General features: G+C 58.6%; 1 protein-coding gene and 1 long non-coding RNA gene across 5 annotated transcripts in view; one reads left to right on the top strand and one right to left on the bottom strand.

Moving 5' to 3' along the window:
* The window catches only part of RYR1 (ryanodine receptor 1), a 117,521-nt gene that overhangs the window by 44,234 nt on the left and 60,676 nt on the right, over positions 1-12,611 (top strand). For all 4 annotated transcript variants that reach the window (XM_058707775.1, XM_058707772.1, XM_058707773.1 and 1 more), the window contains exons 39-58: positions 902-1,175; positions 1,876-1,990; positions 2,078-2,210; positions 2,618-2,712; positions 3,989-4,124; positions 4,364-4,550; positions 4,641-4,749; positions 5,142-5,262; positions 5,359-5,528; positions 6,629-6,849; positions 6,939-7,029; positions 7,908-8,048; positions 8,449-8,612; positions 8,730-8,808; positions 9,084-9,173; positions 9,649-9,789; positions 10,188-10,262; positions 10,362-10,437; positions 10,743-10,866; positions 11,463-11,578. In XM_058707775.1, coding sequence (XP_058563758.1) covers positions 902-1,175; positions 1,876-1,990; positions 2,078-2,210; positions 2,618-2,712; positions 3,989-4,124; positions 4,364-4,550; positions 4,641-4,749; positions 5,142-5,262; positions 5,359-5,528; positions 6,629-6,849; positions 6,939-7,029; positions 7,908-8,048; positions 8,449-8,612; positions 8,730-8,808; positions 9,084-9,173; positions 9,649-9,789; positions 10,188-10,262; positions 10,362-10,437; positions 10,743-10,866; positions 11,463-11,578 — 2,658 coding nt within the window. The remainder of the gene's footprint in view (positions 1-901; positions 1,176-1,875; positions 1,991-2,077; positions 2,211-2,617; positions 2,713-3,988; positions 4,125-4,363; positions 4,551-4,640; positions 4,750-5,141; positions 5,263-5,358; positions 5,529-6,628; positions 6,850-6,938; positions 7,030-7,907; positions 8,049-8,448; positions 8,613-8,729; positions 8,809-9,083; positions 9,174-9,648; positions 9,790-10,187; positions 10,263-10,361; positions 10,438-10,742; positions 10,867-11,462; positions 11,579-12,611) is intronic.
* On the bottom strand, positions 5,814-6,754 carry LOC131499648 (uncharacterized). Its single transcript, XR_009255993.1, has 2 exons — positions 6,674-6,754; positions 5,814-6,082 (listed from the first exon to the last, which is right to left on the bottom strand). It is a non-coding gene; the product is annotated as an uncharacterized LOC131499648 (long non-coding RNA).

The raw sequence follows: 12,611 nt of genomic DNA, 5'->3' as shown, positions 1-12,611 counted from the left end.
TGTGTAGCGCTTCTGGAAGGTCATGAATTGATATGACACCACCATTCAGTGTCAGTGCATGGAGGTTTCTCCTAAGCCTGAGACACATGAGACCTCTGTCTTTTCTCCCCCCAAATCCTGGAAAGGAAAAGGGTTGGGAGAGAGAGGCAAAGAGAGAAATGGATGCTGGATGGCAGGATGATGAGTCTCAAGGAGGGACTGGGAAAATAAACCTGTTAATCTTGACATCATTTTCAAATGACACCAAATGACATCAAATGACAGTTTTTCTTTGTGTCTGTTGTCTCTCTGGAGGAAAAATCAGCAGTACTTCTATTTATTTTTGTTTTTTTAATGTGTATTTATTTTTGAGAGAGAGACAGAGTGTGAGTGGATGAGGGACAGAGAGAGGGAGACACTGAACCTGAAGCAGGCTCCAGGCTCTGAGCTGTCCAGCACAGAGCCCGATTCAGGGCTTGAACTCGTGAACCGTGAGATCATGACCTGAGCCGAAGTCGGACGCTTAACTGGCTGAGCCACCCAGGAGCCCCAAAAAATCAGCAGTAGTTTTACAGAACAAGTGGAATTGCGACTTGTGCTTTCAAAGGTGCATTATATATTTGAAAGGTGCTTATAGTGGTGCTCTGTTATTTTGAATGATACATTTTTTTTTTCCTCTTGAAACCTTTAGGGGGCCCTTACTGTCTGGGTATTAGGGTAAAGAGAACAGGGAGGCTCTTAAAGCAATACAAAAAAAAAAAAAAAAAAAAAAAAAAGATCTGCCAGAATCTGCCCCCTCCTGGCAGGTGACGGTGGGGCGGTTAGTAACTGCGAAGCCCTCTGGAAAGAGGGGCCCTTGCTGCGTTGTTCGGCTCAAGGCCGCAACCGGCAGTGCGTTCTGACCCTTGCGTTCCCTTCCCAGAGTCGCTGCAGGAGCTGGTGTCCCACACGGTGGTGCGCTGGGCTCAAGAGGACTTTGTGCAGAGCCCTGAGCTCGTCCGCGCCATGTTCAGCCTCCTGCACCGGCAGTACGACGGGCTCGGGGAGCTGCTGCGTGCCCTGCCCCGGGCATACACCATCTCACCATCGTCCATGGAGGACACCATGAGCTTGCTTGAGTGCCTGGGCCAGATCCGATCGCTGCTCATCGTGCAGATGGGTCCCCAGGAGGAAAACCTCATGATCCAGAGCATTGGGTGAGGCTCTGAGGCTCTGCCCCTTCCCCTGACTTTGCTCTTCCCCTGGGAAGGAGGGGAGCCCTCCCGGCTCCAGGACGTCCCCCCTGGCTCGTGTTCCCCGGATGCAGTGATGTCTCCTTCCTCCGCTTCGGGCCCATCCTTGCGGCGGTGTACTTCTCCCCGTAGCTGGCCCGTCTCCCTGGCTGAGGTCTCCTCCCCTTACGTCTCCATCCGACCTCTGGGGTGACAGCTCTTACTCACCTGTGACTCTTGGCACAAGATTGACCTTCTCTGAGCTTCATCTTTATCTCTGGGCCGGGGAAGAGCCGTGCCTCCCTTGTGGAGTCACAGTGAGGCCTAGTGAGCTCCTGCGCGTAGGGGACAGCATTGAGCACTCACTCGGTGTCAAATGTGCCTCATTCGGTCACTCAGCAAGCGTTTATTGAGCACCTACTTTGTGCCAGGCCCTTTCTAGGCGTCTGGGGATACGACCTGCAACATGGCGAGGGTCTCTGCTCTAGGGGAGCCCACCTTGGATCCATGCCTCAGTTTCCTTATCTGTACAATCGGGGTAATTTCATTCCTGCCATCCAGAGTAGACGTAAAGATTGAATGGGTTGGGATCTGTGAAGGGGGACGGTGAAGGCTCTGGGGGCTCCCCCTGGACTTGGGTCACACCCGGCCCCTGGAAACGCCACCGTACTCTACCTATTCACAGGAACATCATGAACAACAAAGTCTTCTACCAACACCCGAACCTGATGCGGGCACTGGGCATGCACGAGACAGTCATGGAGGTCATGGTGAATGTCCTCGGTGGTGGCGAATCCAAGGTAAGGGGCCTGTGTGGGCCGAGGAGCTCAGGGCAGGGGGCCACGGGGGGAGGCACTGACCAGCGGCCCGCTCTGCCCCCCCCGCAGGAGATCCGCTTCCCCAAGATGGTCACAAGCTGCTGCCGCTTCCTCTGCTACTTCTGTCGCATCAGCCGGCAGAACCAGCGCTCCATGTTCGACCACCTGAGCTATCTGCTGGAGAACAGTGGCATTGGCCTGGGTGAGAACACCCGAGCCCGGGGTGGAGGGAGAGCTGTCCCCCGGGGCCCACGCTCAGCAGTCTATCCAGGCATCCATGTCTGCTGGCTCGCTCACTCGTTCGGTCATTCAACAAACACTCACTCTCAACCCACCCTGGAGGTAGCCCTTAATGAGCGGTGCCGAGGGTCCACCCAGACAGCCGTGGCCCTGGCCCTCACAGGGCTCACAGTGCAGCGTGGAGGACACACAGTGACCGCCCAGGGTGCTCAGCCCTGGGAAGGGGAAGCACGGGCCAGTGGAGGCACCTGACCCGGGCTGTAAAAGGGATGGTCAAGGAGGGCTTCCGAGAGGAGTTGAGACAAGCAGGAGTGAGACTGTCAACTACATACCTCTGAAGAGCACTCTCTCTGCCTCTCGCCCTCACAGGCATGCAGGGCTCCACGCCTCTGGACGTGGCAGCTGCCTCTGTCATCGACAACAATGAGCTGGCCTTGGCATTGCAGGAGCAGGACCTGGAGAAGGTGTGGAAGGAGGAGGCCTGGCCTCCACCTGGCCCCTTGGGGCACCTGCTAATTTGGGAGCCAGTCTATGGGATGGTCCGGGATTGAATCAGAGGGGGAATAATTTGCAGGGAAAGAACAAGGGCCCAGTCACTCACCACACGGCCGAGTGCAAATCCACGCTTCACCCTCCCGCAGCTGCATGACCTTGGCACATTCCTTGCCCCGCCCCCCCGTACTCCCCCCCCACCACTACTGTGTGTAGCAACGAAGGGCATGGGCTCTAGAGTTCAGCACCTTACAATAACTCCCCTTGCTCCCTTGCTGTGTGGCCTTGGACAAGTGACTTAAATTCTCCAGGCCCCTGTCTCCTCATCTGTAGAATGAATATAATAATCCAATAGGGTTATTCCGAGCACAGAATGGGCTAGTCCATGAAACCATTGATAAAACAGTAAGCACTCAACAAGAGTTATCTGCTCGTATAGTATTACTCGTCCAACAAACATTTACTGAGCACCTACTACGTGCCAGACCTGACCAAGGCAGCAGGGGTACTACAGTGATTGAGACAATCAAAAATTCTTGTCCTCACGAAGCTGACGTTCTAGTTGGGAAGATGAATAATAAACAAGATAAATAAGTAAAACATATAGTGTATTAGCTAGTGACGAGTGTTAAGGATGAAAAAAGCGAGCAGGGGAAAGAAACATCAAGTGTCAGGAGGGTGTCCAAGTTTAGACAAGTGTGATCAGAGAATGCCTCACTGAGAAAGTGACTTTCAAATAAAGCTCTGAAGGAGGAGAGGGGCCATGTGGACATCAGGGGAAGAGCATTCCAGGCAGGGGAACCGCCAGTGCAAAGACCCCGAGGCAGAAGTGAGCTTCATGAGTTTGAGACCAGTTTGGTTAGAGCAGGGGGAATGAGGGGTTAGGGGTGGGAAGTGAGGGCAGGGAGGTGACAGGGAAGATTGTGCAGAGGGTCTTGTGGGGCCTCTGCATTTTACCTGGAGCCAGATGGCGCCACAGGAGGGTTCTAAGCAGGGAAGGGACGTGGCCTGACTCAGGCTGTCTGCAGGGTCCTTCTGTGCGTGGGATAGACTGGGGGAGCAGGGAACCCAGGAAGGAGACCATGTGACGGTCCAGGTGGGAGGTGAGGGCTCAGGGTGAGGATTATCGTTCGCCGAGAGATCCAGACGTGAATGAGGTCGCAGAGTTCCAGCGATGGGCAGGGAAGGGAGCCTTGGGGAGGAGGTGGTGCGGGTCTGGCCTCGGTCTGAGCCCGTCTCCACTCCCAGGTCGTGTCCTACCTGGCGGGTTGTGGCCTTCAAAGCTGCCCCATGCTCCTGGCCAAAGGGTACCCAGACATCGGCTGGAACCCTATTGGCGGTGAGCGCTACCTGGACTTTTTGCGCTTCGCCGTCTTCGTCAACGGTGAGTCAGGAGTTGGCGGTGGCGGGACAGGAGGCCGGGGGGGTCCCCGACCCAGCCAGCCTCCCTCAGGGTGTGGTCCCTGTCCTGGCTCGGCAGGGATTCCTCCAGGCGGGCTGGGGCAGGGTCCAGAGGCCAGTGGGGGCCCGGGGTTAACCCTTGAGGTGCTGGGTCCTGGGCTGCCGGGGCAGGGTCCCCGGGGCCGCGGCTCATGAGGCCTCCGGACCCGCCGGAGCCGCCAGGTGAGAGTGTGGAGGAGAACGCCAACGTGGTGGTACGGCTGCTCATCCGCAAGCCCGAGTGCTTCGGGCCTGCCCTGCGGGGTGAGGGCGGCTCGGGGCTGCTGGCCGCCATCGAAGAGGCCATTCGCATCTCTGAGGACCCGGCGCGGGATGGCCCGGGCGTCCGCAGGGACCGGCGGCGTGAGCAGTGAGTCTCCCACCCCCTTCTCAGCGGCAGAGCCCAACTTCCCCGTGCCCCTTGCTGCCTCCCCCACCCGCCACCCCCCTCCTTCCGCAGCTTTGGGGAGGAGCCCCCCGAGGAGAGCCGGGTGCACCTGGGACACGCCATCATGTCCTTCTATGCTGCCTTGATCGACCTGCTGGGACGCTGTGCGCCGGAGATGCATGTGAGAGCTGGAGGTCCAGGGACGGGGAGGGGCACGCCTGGGCGACCTCGAACCTCTTCAGTCGGGCACCTGACGACACTGACGGAGCTCTCGTGATGTGGGTGGTCTTAGGCTAGCCAATCCTGGGGACACGCCAGTGACCAAGACTGCCCTAGGCCTGGCTCTCACGGAACTCCCAGTCCAGCGGCGGGCGGGGACCAAGCACTGAGAGCCGGGGACAGTCGGGGCTTCAGTAGAGGAGCACTAGGAGCAGAGGAGTCAGGGCTGGGAGATCGAGAGCTCGCCCCACGAGGAGTCCTGCTCTGCCTGCCGGTGGGTCAGGAAGGGATGGATGGACTAACGACCAAATGGGGCAGAGGGTGCTGGATGACGTGCCCCCTTCCATCTTCCAGCTAATCCAAGCCGGCAAGGGCGAGGCCCTGCGGATCCGCGCCATCCTGCGCTCCCTCGTGCCCCTGGATGACCTTGTGGGCATCATCAGCCTCCCGCTGCAGATCCCCACGCTGGGCAAAGGTGCAGAGGGGGCAGGACTAGGCAAGGAAGGGAGGCTGGGGAGGGAGCGGGTGGGGCCGAAGGGCAGCCCTGACCCCCTGCCCTCGTGGCCCGCAGACGGGGCTCTGGTACAGCCAAAGATGTCGGCATCTTTCGTGCCGGACCACAAGGCATCCATGGTGCTCTTCCTGGACCGGGTGTATGGCATCGAGAACCAGGACTTCCTGCTGCACGTGCTGGACGTGGGGTTCCTGCCCGACATGCGGGCGGCCGCCTCGCTGGACACGGTGAGCAGCCCCGCCCCTGCCGAGCCACCCTCCCCGCCGCCCGTGAGGGTGCAGGATGGTCAAGGGCACAGCGGCAGCGCTTCTGTTTGTTCTGGGCATGTGTACCTATCAGAATCCTCCCTCCCCACCCCCCATCAAGACAGAAAATGAAACCAAGAGGAACTCTGAGTTCTGGGCGAGGGTGGGTGGAAATCTTCAACATCTCATCTTTCTTATTTAAGAAATGATCATTCTCGGTGATGGCTCAGCACCAAGGAGACAAAGACTTGCGCTCAACAGCAACAATAATAGTTATATAGATATTTAATAGTTATATCGTTAGAGAATAGTAGGGGACAAAGCCGAGTAAGATGAAGACTGAGAACTGACCACTGGTGTGGCCAAATGGAGGTCACTGGTGACCTCGATGAGCACTTTCAGTGAGGCGGTGGGGTGAAAGCCTTACTGGCGAGGGTTGACGAGGGTCTGGCAGGTGAGGCATTGGAGACAGTGAGTGGACGTGACCAGCCCAGACCAAAGTATGGGAAACTCCGTGGATAAATGATCCAGTTTTTCTGGCAAATAAATAGCATTGAAAAGAGGAGGAAAGGAGAGACCGTTACAGATGAAAAGACCTGAGACCCAGCAGCCAAATGCGGTAGGGGGGCCTTCCTGGTGCCCTGATCCAAACAATCCCGGCTACAAGTGAGACACTTGGAGAAAGTTGGGGAAGGACTTTACGCGACTGTTAACTCTGTTAGGTGCGAAAACGGCAGCGTGGGGTGTTAAACGGAAGCAGGTGTCTGAATGGAGACACAAAGCTGAATATCTATGGGTGGAGTGGTAAATGGCTGGGGTTGTATAAAAGTATCACAGGAAAAAGGGTGAGGGAGAGGACAGAAGCATGCAGAACTTTGTGTGCAGGGCTGTCTACTCTGGGTAACGAGGGCTCACTACTTGGTGCCTCGGCTGCGGTGGGTTTGAAAATTTGCATGGTTCCAAGAGATCATAGAGACTGGGAGGAGCAGGTGTGGGGGGGAAGATCCGAAGCCAGGGGCGCGAAGCGGGCCTGAGCCTCCCCCACCCACCCACCCCCCCCACCCCCCCGCTCTGCTCCCCAGGCCACTTTCAGCACCACGGAGATGGCGCTGGCGCTGAACCGCTACCTGTGCCTGGCGGTGCTGCCGCTCATCACCAAGTGTGCGCCGCTCTTCGCGGGGACCGAGCACCGCGCCATCATGGTGGACTCCATGCTTCACACGGTGTACCGCCTGTCCCGCGGCCGCTCGCTCACCAAGGCGCAGCGCGACGTCATCGAGGAATGTCTCATGTCGCTCTGCAGGTGGGGCGGGGCCGGGGGGCGGGGGCGGGCCCGCGGGGGGCGGCCGGCCTGGGGGCGAGACCCCCACCGCCCCGCGCCTGTCTCCGCAGGTACATCCGCCCGTCCATGCTGCAGCACCTGCTGCGGCGCCTGGTGTTCGACGTGCCCATCCTTAACGAGTTCGCCAAGATGCCGCTCAAGGTGAGTGAGGGCGAGCCCTCTCCGGCGTGCGCCGCCCTCGGGCCGCCTCGGGGCTCTTTTGTGACGCACCGCCCGGCCCCGTTAACCGGCCAAGCGAGGGCGGCGTCCCCACGGAAACCTCTGAGGCGTTCTCATTGCCGTACTAGGATTTCCAGGACGGTCGCTTGGCGTCGTCGGGGCCTCTAACGCTCCCTCCTTAGCGTTTAATTTGCCTCACAGTGAGCCAGTCCTCGCCTAGATTAGCACGTCTTTGCAAGAGCACACCGCTTTTCCTGATCAGCGCGCTTACTCGCACGCCCAGACCACCAGCCTTAGGCTTTTCCAACGAGTGCATTCATCTGAATGCATAGCACCACAGCTACTCTGAATACTCGCAGTCTTTCCTGTTAGTTTTTTCGTTTGCATGCTGGTTTGCATAAGGAGACACCCCTTGTCTGGGCTGATTTACACAATACATCTGAATCAACCCCCATTTCAGATTTGCCTATTGGATGTGGAGGTCCTCTTCCCAATCACCATATATTTGCATGGGGCTCTGCGTGTATTTGCCCGCCATGGTAATTCACAGAAGCGCAGATCACTCTGTCCATACGTCCGTTTGCACACAACCCTACCCGGGGATTAATCTTAACATACTTACTTGTGTAAAACGACACCAGACAAACCCGGCCCTGGCCCAATGCCTATCCTGACTCCACGTTAGAGCACTGAATTATCATAAACGGCCCCAGACCACCCCCCAATAAGCACTTTCCCTTAGTACCTGCATGACCCACGTCCCCTTCATAATTTAAAAGCCCCGGCCTCCTTGGCTTTGCTTTTGCCGGCCACCTACTACGCGCCCCTCATTTGTGTGTTGCCCTCTTGCTCCCACCCAGCTCCTCACCAACCACTATGAGCGCTGCTGGAAGTATTACTGCCTCCCCACAGGCTGGGCTAGCTTCGGGGTCACCTCAGAGGAAGAGCTGCACCTCACTCGTAAACTCTTCTGGGGCATCTTTGACTCACTGGCCCACAAGGTCCGGGCACGTGGGGGGGGGGCGCCTAAAGGAGCCTGCTTGGAGGGCTTGGGGGCCAAAGTGGGGGGGTCCAGAATGAAATTACCAATTCGAGGGTTTAGGGAGGGAGCTAGTTCTGCAGGTTTGGATCCAGGAGAATCTAGGAGTTGGGTCTCTGGTTTGGCTGTTACAGAAGAGGCGATGGGCGCTAGTCTGGGGGCTTGGAGAGGGGTGATGCCGGGGTGGTTTGGAGGGTCCAGGTGGGCTGAGGTTTGGGTTTCAGGGAGAGAGACCATAACTGATGTCTGGGGGCTCAGGGAAGAGGGGTTGATTAGTAGAGGGGTGAGTTTGAGGCCCTAGGGCTCCAGGATTTGAAGGCCCAGCCAGGCCTGCAGTGACCCCCCCCCCCCGGCATCCCCAGAAGTATGATCCAGAGCTGTACCGCATGGCCATGCCCTGTCTGTGCGCCATCGCAGGGGCCCTGCCCCCTGACTACGTGGACGCCTCATATTCATCCAAGGCCGAGAAAAAGGCCACGGTGGATGCTGAAGGCAACTTTGACCCTCGGCCCGTGGAGACCCTCAAGTGAGGAGGCCTGGGGGCAGGAGCGGGGTGGGGACTGGGGACCGGGAGAGGGAGAAGGATTTGGACATGGAAGGATGGGCCAGCGCTAACATCTGCCCACCCTATCCCCCCTAATAGTGTGATCATCCCGGAGAAGCTGGACTCCTTCATCAACAAGTTTGCGGAGTACACACATGAGAAGTGGGCCTTCGACAAGGTTGGCGTCAGGGTCCTCCCTCACCCCCCAGCAGCCCCCGTTCCTGCCAGCCTTTCTCAAGACCCCACCTGCCCCCCCCACCCCAGACCCAGGTCTTCCCTGAGGCCCCAGATTTCCCTGGGACCCCAAACTCTTCTGAGACCCCAAAGCCTCTTCCAGAGCCCTCCGCCCCTCCAGGGTTTCCCCTCTGCGTCTCCTGGGCTGCCCTCTCCTCCTCATCCTGCCCCCTGCCCCCACCTCCATGGTGGTGCAACCTGTCCCCTCTCCACCTCCAGATCCAGAACAACTGGTCCTATGGGGAGAACATAGATGAGGAACTGAAGACCCACCCCATGCTGAGGCCCTATAAGACCTTTTCAGAGAAGGTGAGCAAATCTCAGGGCCCAATGCTGAGGGTCCAAAATGAAACCTCCAAATTCAAGCGTTCAGAGAGGAGTGAGGCAGCTTCATCAGCTTGGATCTAGCTGGGGCTGCGGGTTAGGGCTCCGCATGCATGGACTTTGCCCTCCCTCAAACGTGGCTGCCTCCCCAGACCCCGGACTTCTAGTGTTCCTTCTCTTAGAAAGAGTCAGACTGGATTTGATTCCTTGACTGTGCCATTTAACTTCTCGGAATCTCCAGAGTAAAATGAGATCATGAGAGTTTTGTTTGGGAGCCTCTGTTACAGAGCAGGTAAGAGACCGGAGTTCGAATCGGAGCTGGACCACTTCCTCCTAGCCACGTAGTCGAGGCTTTCCACTTCTTAGGACACTGGAGGCCAGTAAGGCTGAGGCAGGGACTCCTCCCTCTACCTCCCTCCCATGCCATCTCACCACCTCCACGCCTTCCTGTCCACCCCAGGACAAAGAGATTTACCGTTGGCCCATCAAGGAGTCCTTGAAGGCCATGATTGCTTGGGAATGGACGATAGAGAAGGCCAGGGAGGGAGAAGAGGAGAAGACAGAAAAGAAGAAAACGCGGAAGATATCCCAAAGTGCCCAGGTGGGGGCGGGGCCGGGGCAGAGGGCGGGGTCATGGGAGGTGGTGAGCGGCGGGGGCGGGGCCAGGAGAGTGTGGGGCCAGGCGGGAGGTGGGGTTGAAAAGGGAGAAGGGCCAAGGAAAGGACGTGGGGGGAGGGGGGGCGGGGGTCAGGGAAATCTTGGGGGCCCGGAGCCAGATGTCCGCCAAGGCTGAGAGATCTGGGAAGGGAGTGGGCGTGGGTCTGAAGAACTGCGAAGGGCAGAGGAGAGGAGGGCGTGACTTAGCGACAGGGCCTTATGGGGGGGGGGGGGGGGAGGCGAAGAGCAGGGGTCTAGGGCCAGTGGAGGAGGTAAACTGTGTTGGGGCCCGGACTTCCTGCTAGTCCATCAAGCACCCCCATTTCTCCCTCATCCTCCCAGACTTATGATCCGCGAGAAGGCTACAACCCCCAGCCCCCGGACCTCAGCGGAGTTACCCTGTCCCGGGAGCTGCAGGTGAAACCCCTGATCCTTTATCTAGAGGCATGGAGGTGTTTGTTGGGGTTGAGAAGGACATCCTCTGAGTCCGGGCCTTGACTCTTTCGTCCATTCCAGGCCATGGCAGAACAACTGGCGGAAAATTACCACAACACGTGGGGGCGGAAGAAGAAGCAGGAGCTGGAGGCCAAGGGTGAGAGCGTCCGTCCCATCCCCGCACAGGCCCCTCTTCACCGAAGTCCCCTAACTCCAGAGTCCCAAGGGCTTAAGTTAGAGTTGTGTGACTTTGAACCATTGCTTTCGCCACCCCCGATAATAACAACATCTACTACCATAGGGCTGTGGCGAGCATATGACGATCCTCTGAAAGCCATGATTCGGTTCCCTTACCTCTGTTTTTATTACTCTAATTATGCGTGCTCTCAGCAGCAAGAACCACTTCAGTGAGAGTGGCCTGGGTCTCCCCAGTCCTCTGATTTCTGGTCTTTGCGGCTCCAGGTGGTGGGACCCACCCCCTGCTGGTCCCGTACGACACACTGACAGCCAAGGAGAAGGCACGAGACCGAGAGAAGGCCCAGGAACTGCTAAAGTTCCTGCAGATGAACGGCTATGCTGTCACCAGGCACGTGGGCTGCAAGCCCGGCCAGGGAGGGGCGGGGAATGTGAGAGGAACGAGCCAGGCCAAAACTGGGAAAAGCTGGGCTGGGGTAAAGCGGCGGAGCCAGGGAAGGGAGGTGGCTGAGAGGGGTGGGGCCCGGAGAGCAGAGGTGGGGCCAGAGAAAGGAGGTGGCTACGAGGGTGGGCCCTGGAGAGTGGGGGAGGGGCCAGGGAGAGGAAGCCAAGATGGGGGGGGGGGCCTCCTCGGAGCGGGGAGCAAGGTCAGAGAGTTGGGGGCCGGGAGGGTGGGGCCTCGGGAGAAGAGTTAGGACCTGGGAGGGGAGGAGGCTAAGAGGGCGGGGCCTGGGGGACTGTTTGGGGCCAGAGAGGGGAGGGGCTAGGCCTGGGAGGAGAGGCAAGGCCGGGGATGACAGGAGGCTAAGAGGGCGGGGCCTGAGGGGAGGCGGGGCCTGAGGAGGAGAGGCGGGGCCAGGGAACGGCTAGGAGCTCGAGGGGGACCTGGCGTGGGGCAGAAGCCTGCAGCGGCCGGCCGTAGGAAAGCAGAGGGGAACTGGAGAGGAGCGGGGAACAGGGCTGACCCCTCTCTGCCTGTCCACGCAGAGGCCTTAAGGACATGGAGCTGGACACGTCTTCCATCGAGAAACGGTTCGCCTTTGGCTTCCTGCAGCAGTTGCTGCGCTGGATGGACATTTCCCAGGAGTTTATCGCCCACCTGGGTACGGGGGAGTCCCTCCCCATGCCTGCCACACCTACAGGTTCACCCAAGGACCCGGCGCATGCGTTTCTCCTTCCCTCCCCTCACCTCGTTATTGTGCCGGACGCTGTTCCTTCCAGGTGTTGAGACCACCGCAGTGAACGAGACAAAGGTCCTTGTCCTCCAGCGTTTACATTCCTGTGGTGCCTTCAGACGATTAACGTCAGATACCTTGAGTTTTCAGAAGGCAGTTAGTGTTTGGGGAAGAAGAATACACTAGAACCAGCTAAGGAAGACTGGGAGTGGTGGTGGGGGGGGGGGGTTGGGGGAGCGGAGCCCTTTAAATTTTAAATAGAGTAATTGGGAAGACCTCGAGGGAGCTGGGAGGGGGCTGGCCATCTATCTGAGGAGAGTATTCCAGGCAGAGGAACAGCCGGTGTGAAGGTTCTGAGAAGTCCCTGGGGAAACAGGAGGCCCAACTGGCTGAAGCAGAGTGACTGAGTGCGGACAGCGGGAGGAGACGGGGCAGATCACGTAGGGCTTTGCAGGCATGGGGAGCACTGTGGCTCTTTACCCCAAGTGGAATAGCACCATGGGAGGGTTCTGAGCAGGAGAGACCCCTGACCTGCTCCACGTGTTCACAGACTCCCCTTGGCTGCATTAGGGACCGACTGTGGGCGTAGGGACCAAAGAGGGTGAGGACTGGGCAGATTCTGGGTCTCTTTTGGGGATGGAGGCTGTTGGTGTGCCCCATACGTGCCTCTTACACCCCACTAAGAATCACAGCCGGCCCCTAGAATCCCTCCCAGCTTCCCCCAGAGATCCCAACATTCCCCCTGAGAGCCCCCCCCCGGCCCCCCAGGCCCCCTCAGATGAGTGGCACAGCAGGACGCACTCACACACCTCGCCCCGAATCCCACATGCTGATCCTCCACGCCGAGCGCCTCTCGGCAACCCCCTCTCCTCTCTGTGCCTCGGTTTCCCCATCTGTCCACCGTAACCAGTCACAGTTCTGTCCTGTTCTTGCTGGGTGACCTGGGCTGAGTTATTTCATC

The sequence above is a fragment of the Neofelis nebulosa genome, chromosome 17, assembly GCF_028018385.1.
Source record: "Neofelis nebulosa isolate mNeoNeb1 chromosome 17, mNeoNeb1.pri, whole genome shotgun sequence".
Lineage (NCBI taxonomy): Eukaryota > Metazoa > Chordata > Mammalia > Carnivora > Felidae > Neofelis > Neofelis nebulosa.
This window is presented reverse-complemented; position numbering and strand designations above follow the sequence as displayed.